The 19,994-nt window shown below is 41.8% G+C and overlaps 1 protein-coding gene across 1 annotated transcript in view; it reads left to right on the forward strand.

Moving 5' to 3' along the window:
* LOC136758249 (uncharacterized) overlaps positions 1-17,283 on the forward strand; it is a 75,410-nt gene extending 58,127 nt beyond the window's left edge. The window contains exons 5-6 of the mRNA XM_066712511.1: positions 3,377-3,439; positions 16,984-17,283. Coding sequence (XP_066568608.1) covers positions 3,377-3,439; positions 16,984-17,130 — 210 coding nt within the window. The 3' untranslated portion in view covers positions 17,131-17,283. The remainder of the gene's footprint in view (positions 1-3,376; positions 3,440-16,983) is intronic.
* The last annotated feature ends 2,711 nt before the right edge of the window (positions 17,284-19,994 follow it).

Raw genomic sequence — 19,994 nt, forward strand, 5'->3', positions numbered from 1 at the left:
GTGAGTGCCTTGGATATTGTGCATGAGCTCGCTGAGGAACACGGTGTTAAGGTGTCAGCACACACTGCAAGAATAACCACACTACTTTTACATGTTGCATTAATTTCTTGGTGTTTGATGCAGCGCTTGCGTTTGAGCTCTTGATTCATTGTAAATCCTTGTGCTCTGCAGAAAACCATAACTTTCCTGTGTGTCATTATGTGTTAGGAGAGAACATGACAGGCCCCTGACTCCCCTTCCACCACTGCATGCCAATGTCTGCCTCCATTCAACAGAAAGCTACTAAATTAGCAGGAGCAGTTTTCCCAAACCCTCCTCAGCAGTCTCACAACAGTATCTGCGAGACCCACTCCCCCTCTGTGCAACACTGAGCTCCAGAAAATTATATATATACACATCATAATAATATATATGCATTCTACTATTTATTTCAGGTAATATAACATTAAACTTTAAGGGAATAAAGCATAATATTGAACATCTGCAATTAAGTCAGAAACTGGACTGGATAGTTTAATGTAGTTATATTATAGTGGCTATTTTCAGTGGCTTATTTATTTTTTTATCACGTGAAATGAAATTGCAGTTTACTTATATGTGTGTGAGAGTGTGTGTGTGTGTGTGTATTGCATGCGTGTATGTGAGTGTTGCATGTGTGTGAGAGTGTAAATGTTAAAATAACTAGAAGTGAGGAAAGATCACAGAGCATATATTTAGCATTTTCCAAACTTTCCACTTGTGTCAGTATAAATAAAGAGTAATGCTGTGCAATGTATCATTCATTCTTCATAATTTTTTTATTCAGTCAACAGAAAAAAAATCAATATTTTTATGTAAAACAAAAATTTTGTTTTAAAAAAAACAAAAATCCAAAAAGCACGTGATGCTGAAGGGCAGAAATTAATTGAATTCACAGCAGAAAGAAACAACAAAAAACAAAAATGAAAAAAAAAATGCATAAGAGATGATTAGTCTTTGCGAACATGAACTACCGTTTCCAGTATCACATGCAATTAAAATCAGAGGAGGGCAGTTTGGACAGTTTTGGTTTCTGTTATTGGGAGATTTGAATGGCTCTGCTTATCTTCAAGCTGTCTCAAGGTCTGGCTCTGTTCAAAACCATCAGTGGGTTGTGTTTGCGGCTCATGATGGTCAACAGGAGTTCAGCAGAAGGGAAGATCTTAAACAGATCATGATGATACTCTGACCTGCCTGTAAAGACAATCATCAGTCACTCTCAAGGTCTCTGAAAAGGCTGTGCTCCTTATCTCCCCATTGGTACAAATTACATGTGCCCTGATTGTTGTGATTTGTGTACTGAGAGCATGAGCTTCTAATGAGGATTTATAAGGAAATGACTTCTTACATGTTTTATCTTTTTTTCTTTTCAAGTTCAAAAAGTTGGAGGCAGGTTATCTGACCTGCTTTCGTGTCTTCTGCTTTATGCTTGTTTTGTTTAGTTTTTTCACATCCTGCAGACTTACCTACCTAGATATAGCTATCTTTTTTTTTGTGGGGGGGGGTTGTTGTTGATTTTTCATCTTAGTTTTAATACAAACTCCCTGCATTCCCGTACTAAACAGAATTGTTAGTGCTTGAGATAAGGTTTGCAGAGGTTGCCCTGACCTCACGGATGAAATACCGTTTCTTGGGGTAGCATTAAAAGTTGTCCGAATGCTTTATCTGAAGCAGTCGACCTGAGGGAGCACACAAGTGTTGCTTATTAAGTCCTTAATTACTTATTTTTGCCACTATCTTTCTCAGAAGGAGGACATAATACTATGAATTATGACCTTTTATAAGTACTGTAGGTATCATCGATGGTTAAGGTAGACCAATCAACCCCATAATGCATGATATTAGGCTGTGCAGAGCTGCATGGTTTGCGATTTGTGTTCTTCCCTCACACAGAGAAAAGCAGGGAGGGAGGCTCTTGGCATGGTGGTGATACTAAAATACATCTCTTTCCTCTCACACCCAGAGGACTGCCGGTGCCGATGCCCTACTGACAAAGAGCAACACTTGTTTCCATTTCAAACGGAGAACACATATCCACAATAACACAGGGGACTTATCCTAAAATACTTACCTACTGCGGAAGGACGGGTATTGTAGGATGAAATCCGATGTGTAATGGACTCAACTTTCCCCTCGGGGGGTCTCTGGCTGTGAGACTAGCCTTTCCGTCTTTAACCTGGGCCACACTAAAGCCGTAATAATAGAAAAGACTTTGTTTGATGCAGAGAAGAGGGAAGAGGGAAGAGAAAAGAAAGCAAAGGGGAAAAAAAGAAACTGCTGCCTTCTGTGAACCATTGCAACAAATCCCATAGAAATTACATTTCCATTTATCATGACACAGTACAGTCTGCTTTAGTCTTGTTTCAGCCTACAAGTTGGTAAAGCATAACATTATAAGAAATGCTAATTGCAAACCTTGAAAGTCAGACTGAAAGAAGCGGGAGAGTTGGGATGGGCATGCAAACATGAAATCGTGTTTCCTCATTAACAGCTTGAGATAAGACCTTGCGTCCATTGTAGCGTGTGAGTCAGTGCCAACGGGCTGTACAAACAGAAATGCCATTTTCAAGATGAAAGGACTCTTTAGAGTTGTTTTAAAACAATGTCCCCCTCAAAGAAGTGTTCTAGCAAACCTTCGGGAGTAGAGCTCAGTATCAGGATTTTAATGGGTTCGTTATAATTATTTTTCCCGCTGCTGGAGCCTGTGCTGAATGTCCTGCAGTTGAGTGTCTGAATTTCTGCTCAACGTCAAGGTGGTTTGTGAAGAGTTACCTCCATAGTGAGGAGGACATTAGACTCATCCTGTTTCCATTGCTTACAAATGGAAAAGAAACACACTGTGGCACTTTAAATACTAATCATTTTAAAAGAAACTGTTCACTGCTGTCAGCCTAGCTTTGCTTTTCGTTGAAGTAAAACCAAACAAAATAAGATGAATGGTATAGGTTAATAAACATATCCACCGCGTATGTATTTGAAAAAAAAGGGACTGTATTTTCCTTTCTGTTGGGAGCCAAGTATGCCATTGCAAATCAGAGGCGGCTGGGCGTTGGGCTTGACGGCTCACTTGTGGTTCTGGAACATATTAGCCACAGAGCCCTTACCCCCCGCCATGCAGCTGCTGGGCCTGTCTGGACAGAAAAGAGATCACAGCAGGCTTGGAACACAACTGTCACAAGTCATTCCACTCTGGAACATGGAGGACATGTCACTTTAGGGAGACATAGTCTAGAACTGAAATGCCTAAGTAGTCTGTCCATTCCTCTTCTCTCTCTCTCACTCACAATGACAGTGATGTTCTGAGCGTTGAGCATTACATGCATCAATGTTATAATCACTGTTTGTGTGTTCGTTTCAGAGCGACGTTGATCCCGAGAGTGTGGAGGATGACCTGAGGAGCATCACCACCTCCTCTGTGACGGTATGTGTTTGTCACCTACTGAAGCTGCTTGCTCGTAGTGGAGTTTACCTGCCAGCCCTGCCTTACCATCATAGAACAGCCCGAGCCTCTGTACACTTCACACACCTTGACGCTACCTACAGTATTTAGAGACTCAACCATGTCCCACAAAGGTGAATGACCCTCCTCAACGCCCTGCTTTTTGTTCTCCATCACTATTTTATACGATTTTTTCTTAAAGACAGAACAAAAGTGTGTGCGTGTTTTTTTTCTTCCGCTTCTAGCCCCAGTCTGCTATAACTCATGGGAACTCCATATGGGAAAATAATGGAAATCATAATTTATGATTGCAAACTGCTCCCAGTATATTTCCTACTGCATACCTAATGTTGTTCAGTTTTCTCTGACGATTTGAGGTATGGGTTCTGATTAATCGCTTCCCGGTATTGTGGGAGTAACAATGTTTACAGGGACCACCAAATATTCAGCGTTAAAATCTGAAGAAATGCATAGCTGGTTCAAACAACCGTCAGAGCCTGATTGTATTAAGAAAAGATCACCGGCCATAACTAATATAACATTTTTTAAACATTATTACACACCAGGGTAAAAACAATACATTTTTATTATTATTAATTAGATATTTTTCAGTCAGTGCAGTTATTCTTTTCACGGTGTCGTCTTTGAAGTGTAATGTGAAAAACACAGAACACTTTCCAGGCTTTCATTACTGTTGTTCATCAACAGGCCCCTACCATAATATTGCATTACAATCAATAGATCGTTTTTTTTTTAATTCATGTTAACAGAATGTGTCAATCCCATGGCTAAAAGTTTGTTTATTTTTAATTGTTAGTATTATATATGTATGTAGCTTTTAGTTTCTGCAGTGTATTATTAGCAGCCTGTGTGTGTGTGTGTGTAAACAATTCAAAGGAAGAAAAAGAAAGCAGAACTTGATCTGTTTGGCTGAAACTAAAAGGTCTGGCTGTCCTTCCTGTGCGACTGCTGAGCCAGGGAGAGTGATGGAGGCTACAGGCCCAGTCTGTGCCGAGCTCTGAGAGGAAAGGGGGCTGGGGGGAGCGGGACTCGGAAAGGTCAGGGGGAAATGGAGACCGGTTCCTTGCTCTGCTCCCTGGGCGCTATCCAGTAACTGTTCCCATCTTCGTCCTGTAAGACACAAGCTCATTTGCTCAATTTGGGGTGACAGCAGCTTGTTTTGTCAGAACCTAGCTGGAGTCTGAAATGAGCGGCGGCTGCGCAGGCAGTGGGAAACATCCTTTATCTTAGCAACAGGAGGGCATGGAAATGCAAGTGAATCTGGCAGCAGTGGTATAAATTTAGCGTTTCTGAGGGTCAGGCCCGAACTGTGTAAAAGGAATGCACCGTTTTCCTTTGACGGTGCGATTTCCTGCTTGACGTTTGAAAAGATGTCTGGGGCTGGATGCTGTAGAAACTCTACATCAATTATCTGAGAGGAAACCAACCCTGTCTCTGACTGCTTGGCAGCAGAAATACTTATTGTTGGGAGAAGGAGAAGAAAAAAACCTAATGAACTGCCTTTTCTTTCAGATTTTTAAAAGTTCTGTTATTTATTTTAGGGTCTCAGGGCCGTCTGGAAACTTGCAAACAAGAGAGAAATCTGATTAGAGCTGCAGTTGGCCTTCATGGTCTTGCAGTGCTTTTTTCCCCACTGTAATCTAGTTTGCATTATCCTACAAGAAGCTTTCCTTATTAGGACTTGCTTGTTGTTGTTTTGTTTTTTGTTAGTTTGGAGTCCCTGTGAAACCCATTCTGCATTTAGCTGCAGATAGCTGCTGGAGGGTGAAAGGTCCTGTAGTTGGATGAGTCCACATTTAATACAAAAAACTCAGAAAAACATAAAAATTCATAATTTTAAAACAGGGTTATTTAAAACAGAGAAACGGAGCACTGTGATATTCATTACAGTAGAACAAGTGCAGTGTACTGACAACGTTCAAAGACAACAGGATACAGTACACAAAAGGTACAAAACATGGGGGTAATTCTAGCCTGTAACTGTCAACTGAGTAATTATTTTACAGATTGGTCTAAGTATCAATTAATTACTCGTCATTGTGGATGTGGTTTATGTAAAAATGAGTGCAGAAATATATATGTATATAATTGTGTGAATGGACCTCATGTTCAGTGTGTTCTCCAGAGCAATAAAGGGATAATGCAGTGCTTTGAAGGTGCTGGCAGTTGATCTTTAAACTCACACTGTAACAAAGTGCCGGATGTCCGTGCGCAGAGTGCGCTGCTGCATTAATGTCGTCTCCTTTTCATGGTAAGTTTTGCCCAAAACAGCCTCACCCAGATTCACAGAGCGCCTGCTTTGCAAGTATAGCACATTTACTCCCAGTCATCCGTGGGATCTGCTTGCCTGCGGGCGTTTGGTTTCTCGCGGTGTGTACGGGAAGGAGCAGGCTGTGGCATGGCTGTGACAGGCGCTGGTGTGGGCGCCTGTGGAGGGGTTTCCTCATGTGTGGATGAGCGGAGTCAATGTGGCCAGTCAGTGTCTCCTTTTCAATGCGCGACATTAGTAAGGGTGGATTTGGGAGTGTGGCGTGCTGTATGCCTAGTCTGCATCTCAGGCCTGGGGTCTAGGTGGGAGCTGCACGTGTCCCCTTCTTGATAGGGGGCTGCGGACCCAGCCCAGCCATCCTTCCAGTGTCCACTGCAGAAACAGAGAGCGCTGGGATTGGCCACTGTGTGGGGACAGGTCCTGACACTGTGGACCACCTCGCTACTGAAGAGGGACAGGGATGGTGATGGTCAAGGTTTATTATTCCTTGGGGAGTAAAGAGAGTAGCACTGAAAACTGGCATGTTATACTGCACAGCACAGTGCTGTCTAGAGCGAGGACTTCCATTATGCTGTCTTCTGGACCACACCACAGCCAGAGGATCACCGGGGGCTGTACAATCTGCCATCCAGAAACTTTGGCTTTGTATATTAGTTTGAGCCAGATAAAGATTGGATAGGGTTTTCATGGTTTGAATGGGGTGTTTGCTGTGCAGTGTATAGAGTAGTATAATAATAGTATATAGCATGCCTGAATGAATCATGAAAGAAAATCATTTAAGAAAGAATTTGGACAGCAACCCCTGAGAACAAATCCCGGAATTAGCCCCGTTTTTGTTTGCTGACAGTGGGATTGTGAACTCGGAGGAGAAGTTCAGCCCCCACATTCGACATCCATCCTTCACTCACGTCCATCTTCTGGTGTTTTCTAGCGTCTCTGAAACTTCCTGTCCGCTTTGGTTAATTTCCACTTTGTTTTTCTAATTCTGACGTCTGACGGCCATGAAATCGAAAACTTCTGAGATGCTGAGCCATCGCCCCCCAGCATAGGTGAAAGGTTGAACTAGGAGGAGAGAGAGCGGGCAGGGGCTACTGGGCTACATTATAAATAAATTAAAAAGTATAAACATCATCTTCAGCATCAGATCAAAACTCCTTCCTGTCAACTGCGAGGGCTGCCGTTACACACTTATGAATATGAGAAACATGGCATTACAGAGCAGCCTCGGAGAGGTGGGTGCTCCACAGGGTCGTCCCCTCCTGTGTTGTCTGGAATCTGAGAGGGTTTTGTCTTTCTTTCTTCTTTCCTTGTGTTATTATTCTTCTGCCACAAATTCATTTGCATCTGAAGTACAAAGATCCTCTGTTAAAGACCCCCTGGCAGCTCCCCCCACACTTTGTCTCCGCGGAGGGGCCTCCACATCCAGAGTATGAGATCGCTTTCGTTACCTCTGGCTTCAGGAGCTGCGAAAGAACCCACACACAGACCTGTTATTCTAACAGCACACTCTGAGCCGTGGCGCTTTCTCTCGCAGTGGAGCGACGGCTGATCTGAAAGAATGAGGTCTGAATGAAGAATTAAGTTTTTTTTTTTTTTTTCTCTCTGTCTCTCCTCTTCAATGAGATGAAGACAGGAAGCGTCCGTGGACGATGGGATTACTTATATAAATAATGTTCTTCGGAGGCTACTGGGTTGTCTGTCTGAAAGCCACACTGTACGGAAGTCTGGACATCTGGAATTGAGAACAGAGGGTGGCTCAGTCATAAGCGGCTCAAACACATTGATTCTGAAAATGACACGAATTGTGCAATGCCAAACTATTTCCTAGATCACATATATTTACATGTTTTTTAGTTTTTTTTCTGGAGTATTGGAGTTCTTGTAAGTTTTGACTTCTGAAAGAGATTTTTTTGTATTCATTACATCAATATATATATATATATATATATATATATATATATATATATAAATGCTGGGTTATTTCTTAGGTGAATCATTCATTTGTAAATTCATATGCTTATAGTTTTACCTAATGTTAATAAAATAAGTGTTTCACTGGTTATCTGCCTGTACTGTATGGCCATTAGGTTTAGGTAAATTTTCAGGAGACATATTCTGTTTCTTTGGGTCTGTTGAGATTTTTTGCAGTTCTGTGTCACTGTGTGGGTGGGTGGCAAACTCATCATAGGCTGATTAATTATGTTTCTTGCTGTGCAATGCCCCCTCCACTTTCAACACACACACACACTTTAATTGTCAGCATTCATTCGGACAGTGTGTCCTAGCACAGCCCCTTCTGTGTATTGTAGAGTTTTAATTACTGTAAAGATGACACCTTTCTCCCTCCTCTCATTTCACCTGTAAGCACGTGGGGACTTTGACACCAGCCCTGCATGAAGCTGATTAAACCAGGCCCTCACTTGCAGGACCCTGCTGCCGACAAAATGGCACTAATGGCATTACCCACAGGCCCGAGGGCTGAGCTCAGCAACACGACCTGAAAGAGGCTTGAATGAGAAAAAAAAAAAAAACTAAAGTTAATCTCTGATACTGGAACCTAATCTGCTCTTGATCTTATCTGGGAGGACTCACACGTTGAGAGCATCATTCGCAGGTCTTGGTGAGAAGAATCCGCTCGGAGATGTATGAAGGCTTTCTTCTGCTCCTTCCCTTTGTTTTACACAGAGTGGACTTTGCATTCTCCTCTTCTCTTTGAAGAACTGACTAATCTGCTTAAATACCTAATAGCAACTGCTGGCATTGCTCCTTTGCAACTTTTTAAATTACTGGTGTCATTTATGATTCGGTCATTATTAATTAATTAATTAATTTGTTTTTATTACGTCTCAGGTAAGATTACACTTGAAGGAAACAGCCTCCAGAATAAGAGCTCAGATCTCCTATTAAACACTGTGTTATATACACAAACACTTGTGAAGGAAATATCTTATGCACATCTTCCACTGCTAAACCTATATTTAGTACAGCGCCAGGCGTTCTTCAAATCTCTGCATTTTCCCCTTGACTCAGAAGAGACTATTTCAGTAATGTACTGCCTCATTCTTAGCTTCACCACATGAAAATGGCAGATAATGACAATAATAACACACAATAGCTCAGTCTGTCAGTTGCAACCAAAATAGTCTTATTGTTATTCAGCTGATTAAAGATGTATTTATTGAAATATAAAATATAAATTATGTGTGCTGAAAATGTCTCTCTGTTATTTTTCCCAGGTAATGTTCGCACATTGTTCACATTCTTCTAGATTGTGTCACAGTTACGCCCGCTGTATGGGAAATTAATAATTTATCTGTTTGTTAAATCTTCCCTGAAAGGCACTGTGCAGTAGAATTACAGTTTCCGACTCTTTGAAACTGTCCAGCACGGGTCAAAACTATTTAAACATTAAAACCATATGCATTTTGTTAAAATAAAATGTTATAAATATTTAGTAAATTGTTTTTAAAACCAAAACTTCACTTCTGGTGTCTGTGGTGCTCTTTATCTTTGTCCCAGTCCAGACAGATGTGTGTGTGTGTATAACAGCTAGTTAACACTGCAGGCTTCATGTCCAGTTTATAATAGCTCAGTAATGCTTGTTGGTAGGCAGCAGACAGTCCTTGCCAACTGTGCTGTACTAACTATATTGACTTTCACCTACTTAGCTCATATTGCACATTTGACATGTTACATATTTAACATGTGCAATAGGGTGGTATAAAGTTTAATGTTAAAGCTAGGTCACTTTTCTCTTCCTGCACGTTAGACTTTTACAGTCCCCTTATTAGGCAGCACAGCAAGGAAAATTTCACAGCACTGTTTTATTGATTTATGTCAATAGCTATTAGGTCGGCCTTGGCTTGGCTTTTTAATAGAAGTGTGCACCAGGCGAGAGCGGTGTAAAGACCTGGGGTTATTAATTTGATAATTAATTAGGAAAGTTTGTTTCTTGTAAACTGACAGCTCTTCTTTAACCGGGGCTGTAAACTTTTATTGGACTATACAGCTGACCTCAAATTGGAGATTTGTGTTGGAACCAACCTAACTACCCATTATGGCTCCTGGCTGTTGTTAATTTTATATTTGTCTAATAAAACTCAGCAGGAGCTGCACATGTGCTCCCTCCCGCCCGCTGCCATACAACACTGCTACCCCCCCGACTCCTCCCCATCAAGGTGGACAGTTCATTCCTCGCACCCTGAACAGTGATCAAGCTGTCCCCCGTCCTCTGTTTCAAAACTGTGTCACATGCTGCCAGCGGACTGCCATAGACATCAGAGCAGGTGACCTCCCCGTAACCTGAGCCTGAGACACGGAGAATACATAATAATAGTAACAATAATAATAATAATGATGTTGGTAATGTTATAGAAGCCTGCCATCTTGCTTGGCCCTTGGAGGCAGCAGTCCAACCCCCCTCTCACAGGATAGGGTGGTGCGGGCCGCGGTGTGCCGTGTGGAGCTGCGGACTGGGCCCGGCTCCGCTTCCCCTGGCTGTTTATATAAAAGTCATTGTAATTTAAAGAGGCAGTGGAGGAAGTGCAGTGCTGCTCCTTGATTACTGCCCAGGGGAGCTTTAACCATGGAACTACTTAAAAGATAATACCAGAAAATGTTTTCAAACTTCAGTTGCCTTGTTGAAAAGTTAAAACAATATCATTGATGTAAAGGAAATTGGACTAAATGGTAATGTTTACAATTGCTGGTGTTCACACATAAGCAGCAAATTCCAACATAAACATCCACTTGTGCATGTAAATCTAGAAGCTATTAATAAGCCCTTTTATCTTGGGTTCTGGAGCACAGGCTGGAGCAGCGGTATAATCTCCCTGTCCTTCCTCTTGGAGCGGGCTGCACTGCTTCACTCTGGAGCCGCCTGCTTTCAGACAGTCTGCCCCGCCAGGGCGAGCTCCAAGAGGCCTGTCACATCCAGTATGTCTTTTTCTGTTGTTGCGGTTTCTGTGTTTAGTTTCTATGGGAGCTAATGGTGTCCAATTGAAGAAAAACCACAATTGAGATTTTTCCCCAACCCTTTTCTCCCTAATCCCTCCCAGTGATTATGCTGCATTAGTAGGAGAATTAGTATAACCGTTGTTGTTTTAAATGCCCTGCCAGGTTTTCTTACTGCTTCTTCTTTTCCTCATTTATTTTCATTTTTTCTCTTGCAATAAATTATTTTATTGATGATGCAATCTCCCCATAAAACTATGTATGTATGTATGTATGTATACATATACATTTCTATCTGTGGTATGCAGACTGTAGAGCTCTTATTAAATGATCTAATCGTGTATTGTTTTGAGTGGATCATTGCACAACAAAGCACAACTGTTTCCCTTAACTGTTTTTAAGCAGCTATTCTTTCAAGTTTGTTTTTATTTCTGTCGACAGAAAATTGTTTCCCCGTCTCCTTTCCCTGCTCATTCGCGACAGCCCTGTTTCCTGTAGTGTGTATTCACTTCACTGGAGAATAAACCTCTTTAATGTCAACGCCAAGTAAAGAAAACGGTGCTCCTTCTGATTGACCTGTAGTCCAGACAAGCAAAATCAATAGGGCCTCATCAGGGCTGTGGCAGAGTTTAAAAGTTAATGTATTTGACTATTGTAACATAAAAATTCAGCTGGGTTTGCAGAATTAGAACTCCCACTTGCCTGGTATGAAGGACAGACCATTAATTGACTTTTTTTCCTCTGGCTAGATGCGTTAGTTGTTGTTTTTGTTGTTATTGTTGTTATTGCTGCTGCTGTTTTTTCCTCTTCTCTTCATCCAGTAAGAAATATGTAGCTGTTTTATAGTTGACAGCTAATGAGAACCTTATCTGCTTTCCATTTGGACTTTCGCTGGAAACCTTCATCTTGAATGCAAGTCATGTTTCCTGGCTTGTTTGTTTCTTTATGTTGTCTGCCTAGTTTTATTTTATTATTGTTTTTAAGATTAATTAGCATTTTTTCTCTCTCTGTGTAGGAAACAATGAGGAAAGAGATTCAGATGTACTTCAGGTGACAGTGTCTATTGTGCCTGATAAAACAACATTGTAAATAATATAAAAGGCTTCTCAGAACATCCTGCTCGGGTATTTTGTTCAACGTGTTCAGAGACCCAGACACAGGACCAGTCTGTCCAGCCTCTGATCAGCTTGTGTTTTTGTTTGTTTTTGTTTTTTTTCATATCTGAAATCACACCTTCGACAGTTGCACGTTACCCTCTTATAATCCCTTAGACATATCTAGGTCTCTGCCTGCCGCTTTACTGTGCAGAAGACAATTTAAAATCTACAAAGCAGATGGAGCCGTGGCTCTGCAGAAATGGCATGTTCACAGCACAGCACTCCCGCAAACATGCGCCATGCTGGGGTGCAGGTAGGGAAGGATATTTCTGTCTTTCTTTTTTTTTTTGCTTTCTTTTCTTTTCTTCCGTGGTAAGACTGTATCGTGTGACCTTGTGGCCCACATAGGCGGTTTACAGAGCCGTGGGTCTGCTGCAGTCCTGTTCAAGAACTGCCAGCACCATATCACTCTCTGCCCTCATTACCCACGCCCAGCTAGAGGGGGTGGCCCGAGTCCTGGTGCCACCCAATCCCCAAGGACTAAATCAGACTCCAACTGTGGTCATGGCTTTTTGGGTGTTTTCGGGGCGTTGAAAGCATTTGTAGCAATCTGTGTTTCAAAGTAGACCGATGAAGGCTAGTAACATGTATTGCAGAAGTGTTGGCATGCTCGGGCACACTCCTAAGGCGATATCTTCACAGTCTGCTGTGAGTTCAGAGCGGCTCACACTGATGCACGTGCTCCTGCAACAGATGCTAATGCTTCTGGTTGCTGTAGATGAGGGCTGGGTTGCCATGGCCCTGCTGGGCTGACTTGTGGTACCAGTGCAGCCCGTCTCCTCCACGCTCACCTTCTCCTGCGAAAGGCAGTTGTTCTGTTTGTGCTGGCGATGTTTCTGCAAATAGAGAATCTCAGTGAGATTGTTTTTCTTTTTTTTACCCCAGCTGTAAGTGACGTGTCACTGGTAGGTCTCGGACAGAGCGGCAGGGCGTGTCGTCCCTCCAGAGTGTTGGAGCGGTGTAGCAATGCGCTTTATTTATCTTAAAACGTAAATCTCTGCAGCTCCTGGATCTAAACAGTGGTTACGTTTGCCATTGCTGAGGCACAGCCCCGCGCTGCACTGGTGGCGGTGTAGTGGAGGTGCAGGGCAGGCGGGGGGATATTCTGGCTCAGCTGTTAATAGAAGAGTCGAATAGATTTGTCCTTGTTCCCATTTGTTTTTCTCTTAGACTTTAATACTGAAGAGGAAAGTAAATGGGATCACAGGGGGATGTTTTCCCTCCTTGTTAGGCAATGGCCTTGATTTGCTGGCTTAACGCAGACTGTGTGTTTTCTCTGTAGCCTTAGAGGACAGAGACACCGCTCCTCTTGCCTATTCAGAGTGTATAGATCGTTATCTGCTTTATTAGTTGTTATTCCCCTCGTTTCTTGTATGAACTAATTCCTGACTTACCTTAGTGCTGATAATGGCTGTTCCCATTTCCAAAGATAAATGGATTGTCTTAACAGCTCTGAGATGCTGCCTCACACACCAAACCAATAGGGACTCCACTGTAATTCTTTTCAGGCCTTAAGTAAAACAATATGTGACATTGTCCTAAGATGTTAGAAGTCAGCCTTATTCCTACAAGGCTCTCCACTCAGACTTGCTAGGAGAGCAGTGATATGACAAATAGTATTAGGCGTTTGCTTGGCCCTGTGTGTTTGTGTGTTTAATTTTCATTAGTGTTGCTCTATCTTTCAGCAAATCGCCAGCTCAACAAAGGTAGCCCCTGGATTCCTTCAGGCTTATCATGACATGAAATAGCTCACTCAATTTTCCGCCTTTTTTTTTCCTTTAGTTTCATTCTTTTTATGAAACCCAATCTCTCCAGTTAAAAAAACAGGGGTAGAGGGAAGGGGAAGGGCGGTGGGGGGGGTGACACACATTGATGAAGAAGTGACCTTGTAATGTAATTTACAATTACACAATTTATCGCTATCAGTGCCTCAGTCCCAGATTTTTGAAGGGAAAATATCGCCTTACTGCGAGCATAATGGTGATGATGTTGATGCATTTTTGGATTTAAAATTAGCCTGGCCCACAACACGAGGGATGGAACCTGCTTGTAAAATGTGTGTCAGGACCAGGGGAGTGCTGTGTTCACCACCACCGCCTCGCGGGCTTGTGTGTTTAAGGACTGGGGATCGGTGGGGTATGGGGTTTCTGTTACACTGGAAATACATGGTGGTGTTATTAATGGCTTCTTCAACAGACTTTTTGATGGATGGTTGGAATAACATAGTTTGCTTGTAAGAATTAAATAGAAAAAAAGTATAAAACAAACACCAGTAGAGAGAGAACCAACAAAAGTGACATTTAATACCGCAGGAGCTCCAGAAACATATCCTCCTCATGCGGTGGTATCACAGCCCGTGGAGCCTGGCTTGCTCAGGGGAAACTAGTGCCTGGTCATCACTGAAGCCGTTTGTCTTCATCAATCAAGTTGTGTTTGTTGACCAAGCAACATGATGTCACTATTAATTTCATGGATGTTCTAATGGGGTCCTCGGTAGGTAGTTCCTGTCCTGTTGCATTATGGGACGTGGCCATTTCCCAGAAGAGAGGGCTAATCTTTCAAAGTTTTCCCTATTCCTTATGTTTTCTTTTTCTTTTTTTGTAGTAATTATTATTTTCCAAGTTTTAAATTTATTGCTTTCTCACTGTTTATATAGCCCTGTACAGTGGGTACAGTACCAAGATTCTGACAGTCTTATGAAATACATTAGAATGAGTGTATGTTTCTTGCAGAAGTGAATTCCTCTCTCTTATTTAAAGCTGCACTTCCACATAAATATTTAAAGTCATGGATATTACCAGTTGTGCTGCTGCAAATTAACTGTTTATTTGATCTGACTAAGTGGTGTGACCAAGACGTGAGTGTCTGGGTCTTTTGCAAACATGCTGAAGGAAAATGTTTCAAGTAGTTGAAAGTAATTAATTGTTTTATTATCTGTCTTGCTGGTTCTACAAATTTGGTAATTATTAAGGTCTGGGTTGACTGTGACTGTGACTGTGATGTTTAGCTTTTCATATCAATCCTCAATAATGGAAGGTTAAACTCTTTGAAAGTTCAAAGCAGGTAACCGCTCAGTTACAATGACTGTTATCTGTGCAGTTGTGCAGATATCCATGTTTTATTAAGTAACACAAGTATGTATTTTACCCTTTTTGTTTTGCCTTTGGTTATCTTACTTTAAAGGGACCAGGCCATTTATTACTGTGTTGTGCTGTTCTTGCTTTAAGAGGCTTAGCTAAAGCTCAGAGCTCAGGTCAAGCACCCCTTTGGCCTTCATCTATCAACCTTTTGATCTCTCGTCAGTTTCCCTGGCTCGGTACGCCTTGCTTTTAACAGTGAGTCTAGGGGTCAGAGAAGGGCACGGCTGCTTCTTAAAGTGGCACAGTCATCCTAGTGCCGCTCCCTCTCCTCTCCTGCAGATGTGTTTCTGTGTTTTCACCTCCCTGTCTCTGCGTCCATTATTATTTTATAGTTTTGTTCTGCATTCCTTCCACTCAGCCTGCAGTAGACAGAGGGCCTGTGGGTTTATTACTTACATATGTCTGTGCCTCTTTACCTCAGCAGGGAGAGACAAAACATGGACAGGGAGCCGTGGATTTGGGACGATTGGCTAAACCTTCTCCACCTTGAACTAATCGCCAGGACCGATGTGTTATTGCGCCAAGCGCTGTACTGCAGTGCTCAGCCAGTGGGGTTTCAATTTGTAGAAGCATAAACAGATACTAAACTAAGAGTAATGGCGCAGTGATTTATTAACAGAGTTCAGATCAAATTATCACAGCGCTCCCCTGCTGTCAGCCTTAACAATCGCCTCTCTGTACCCGGCCTCCTAAGTGTTTCTTATTAGAGTTCACTTGTTAGTGCACAAACTTGTGTACTTCAGTCTGAGTTTTCTTCCAGACTGAGACTTTGTGTTGAGTGCTTAGTTCTGTTTAAAGCAGGTACTACACAAGGTGCACTTGCATGTTATTTTTATTATTCTGTTGGGGGTTTTGTTTTTTCCAAAAAAAAGGTTGTTTGAAGGTTGTTGTTTTTTTTTCTCTCTCTTATGACCAAATTTCAGTACATATGGCATTAACCTTGAATATGAGCGAACAGATCTTTATGCCTGCAACAAAGCATATTTCAAACTATGTAGTAAAATAGAGGAAAGGTTGTAGTCCTTTTCTGCCATAAAGTAATGTGCTACGAATCGTACCAGGTGCCCACTCTGGTCAGCTCTATGAATGTGTAATGTATGCTGACAAATGCAAAGTATTTTTCAACCTGATGTTTGTTAAACATTCTGCAAAAGGCAAAAATGCTTGAAAGGACTGGAAACCAGACCTCCTCTCTCTCATGTGAAGGCCTGACTCATTTCAATTTTCTGCCAAATCAGGTTAATGCTTTTGATGTCTCTCACTAAAGCCTTTCACACGGATAATATATCTCTAGAAGATAAAGGCTAAAAATAAAATAAAACTGTAAAAAGTGCAGGGTGATGATTTCATCCAGTTGCCACTAAGTCTGGGAGAAGGACAAACTTCGGGGAGAAAAAACAGCAAAGCAAAAAAACACCAAAAGATCATTAAGGTGATCTTTGAGCTGTTTGTAAAATCAATTACATATTGTCGAAACTCTGATTCCTTTGTAGGAACTTAATCACTTGGTCTTCTGCGGAGGATCATTCAAATTAACATGGACATTTGTTTTCACTCTCCACTCCCCACTCCTCTTTCCCAACCCCAGACTCTCACTCGCACATTGTTACATTTGTGTGCTTCTTACAATTCTGCTGGGACCGATTTATCATCATTTGCTGGCATATCTGTCTGAAAACCTGAGCTTTGATCATGTTGTATTTTATACCTTACATCTGTTCTACATTTAACCTTTTGTAATGCTGTTTTTCAAATCTATTACCTGGCATAACAAAGGGATCACTTTATTGGAAACTTTGTACCAGCAGCATATCCAACATCCCTCCTCATTTATCACTGATTCATGTATTCCCTTCCTTGCCCCCCCACCCCCTTCCCCTTTCCCCAATTTAGAAAGTAAGTTGTTTCTAATTCCTTCATTAAATCCTTTATTTATGTGTTTCTTTTACTCCACAAATTCTCCATGTTCCTGTATCACATTGCCAGTCGTTGTTCCAGCGCTTGCAGATGGATCCTCTGGAACGAGAATGGATTCGTTTTGCAGCGCTGGGGAACTGCGCTGCACTAAGCCAACTCCTCAAACAGGACCCTACCCTCGCGTCCAAAAAGGTAATCATAGCTAACAAGAAGTGAAATGCGTTTTTCTTAGGAAGTAGCTGGAAAATTTCACAATCTGCATTTCTCAGACAAAACTGATTAAAGAAACATTATCCTGTTTTCCCAATCACTTTCAATCTGGGTGTAATCTGTCACTTGAAACGTATAATTGCTTAGCAAAAAAAAAGTCAGAGGTTGCTGTGTTGAGTTTTGTGAAAAATGTGTATGTTCATATATATGTATGTATGTATGTATTAATTAAATTGTTTGTTTATTTTATGAGCGTGTGTTTTATAAAAGTGATTAGTGAATGCATAACAGCAGTTTTGGACTTTAACCTGTGGAAGTGGCACGGAGGCTTGAGTATTTGCATGTTGAGAAGAGGTTCATGTTGCTGGGCAGTTATAATCGAGTGCATCAAAACACAACTGCACATCTGCAACTGCACAACACTTCTTGTTATTCCACACTTGGATGTCAACTCCTATAATAAGATGTTGAGCGCGGGTCATAGTCACGAAAGGGGACACCTGTATTGAGTAACTAAATGTATTGTGATAGAATGTAATGGATTTGCAATCGGAATGAGTTGTAGCCAAGCACACCGAGGTGCACTGTACATCAATAAGGAAGTTTCCCGAACGCGGTTTGTTGATGTTATTGTTGAAAGTTAAAGGGAGAAAAGGATTTATGTGGCAAGTAAGTGGCTCTATCTTAATCGTTTTCTCAGATTCTCCCCAGATATATTGCTCAACGGCCAAACTATACTGACAGAAATAAGACTCGGAGACACCTGGTGACAGCTACAGAATGCACCCCAAGGAGTTTCCCCCCATCAGACCACACGTTCGCATTTGTTGCAGTGGCGTCAGAGTTGAGTTTTTGTTTTCCGTGAAAAGTGTTCGGTCCCCTAACGCACACTGCCTCCTCTGTTCACCGGTGTCAGCATGCATTGGTCCAGGAGGTAACGAGGGGGCTCTTGAGCAGGGATCCCTGATTGGGGTTTTACTGCCTGTAGTGCATCTGTTCCAGCTGCGAGGGTCTCTCTTTACACAGGCCCGATTGTTAAAAAAAAATAAAAAATACAGAAGCCTATTGGAGATATAGAGCATAAACAATGGAGAGGCACTTCCAAACGTATTGCACAGAGGTCACAGGTGTAGGTGGGGGGTCAAGTGATATCATGTTCGTTCTAAATATTTAAAGGGATAGAGTGAGTTTTGATTGCATTATCTGTACAAGAAAGGCGAGGGAGAGAAAGGGAGAAGGCTTTGAACCTGCCGCTAGTGTAGGCCACTTGTGCTTAAAGAGTCTAACAAAGGTTTGGTCAGCCGATAAGGATTTCTGACCGCAGCGGAGCAGCTGTGTCTCTTTCATCTCTCGTTTCAGTGAGTGCGTGTAATGTTTGCTTAGCCCGCTCCTGTTATCGTGGTGATTTTTTTTTTTTCCTTCATCACGCTTATTTGTTCCCCGACACCCAATCTGTAAATAATTCAGCTTGGAAATTCAGCTCTTGTAACTTTGGATTTAAAGCATTCCACAATATGTTTCTGAGCTAAACGCCCGACCCAGCCAATGGACATGGACTCAGGGAGAGAGAGATGCTCCCTATGTTTTTGTGGACCACTGCTGCCTCATGGCATGGGTCTTCGGGCCCCAATCCACCTGTCTGGGAGAACACCGCTTTCTTGACTCTGCCCGTGAGGCTCTTCCATTCTCTGTTTCCCTTCTTTTCCTCTTCTGCTCACTCTCTTTCTCTCCCTTTCTCTCCCCCTTAGCTCTCTGTCTCCCTCTTTCTCTCTCCTCTTTATTCCACTTGCTTAAACGGGAAATCATCAGTTTTTCCAGACTCGAGCCCAGCCTCCTCGGAGAGCGGTTAAAACACAAACCATAAGTTTATGAACCTTCCATTAATATTTTATTTTAATTGACAGTTTTGCATCGGTTTCCCCCGGGTGCACTCTTCTCTGTGCTTACCATACTGAAGATGTGAGAGAGTTTTCCGAGCACCCCTCTCAAAGGGGCTGCCAAAGTAGGGGCAGTTTGCTAAGCAAAATTTAAAGCACTTGCTTGCGTTATGCCTGCAGTTCACATGACTAGCAGTATTATACGAACTATAAGGCGACTTATTACATTGCCTTACACAGTGAACGGTGTCCTCTAAATATTGGTTTATTTTATTTTTCATTGCATCAGTTTCTTTGATCATCAGTCATTTGGCCCCTCGCTCCACTTCATGCTGCTTAGCATGGGCACCTGTACCACTGCACAACCAGCTGTGTTTTTATTCTTCTTCTGATTAGATCTATTAATTGTATCTAATCAGTAATTAAAATCCTTTTAGTTCTGGTCAGAGTGCCGTTACATATTTGAACTGACTGAGTCTCTTCTGATTCCTGAGTTCCGAGAAATACTTTATTAGTCAATTTGCTGCTGTGGAAAAAGATTGATTTTGCGAAGCCGACTCTCTCTCTCTCTCTCTCTCTCTCTCTCTCTCTCTCTCTCTCTCTCTATATATATATATATATATATATATATATATAAAATGGTATTATAATTTTTCTATTTTGTGAATTGAGCTGTGAACTAACAAAGAAACAAATCCCGTGTAATAACAGCTCACAGGAAGAAAGGCAAAAACATAAGGAAAAAAAAGAAAATCCCATTTCTGCAATGCCTAGGAATTGTATTGATCGAGACACTTAAACTTGATAAGGACATCAGGCTTAAAGGGGGCAGGCAATCATTAAAGACACCAGTTGGCTGTGGTTGTGCTAACTGTGGTCTTTTTTGTTTTTGCCAGAGGTAAAAGAAATCAAATTTCTATCAGTCTAAATTGTGCTGGGCAGCATTATCAGTTGAAAAGACCCCTCCGATTTGACAGGTCCCACTCTATGATG

This window comes from Amia ocellicauda, chromosome 9 (genome assembly GCF_036373705.1).
Source record: "Amia ocellicauda isolate fAmiCal2 chromosome 9, fAmiCal2.hap1, whole genome shotgun sequence".
In the NCBI taxonomy this organism is placed as follows: Eukaryota; Metazoa; Chordata; class Actinopteri; order Amiiformes; family Amiidae; genus Amia; species Amia ocellicauda.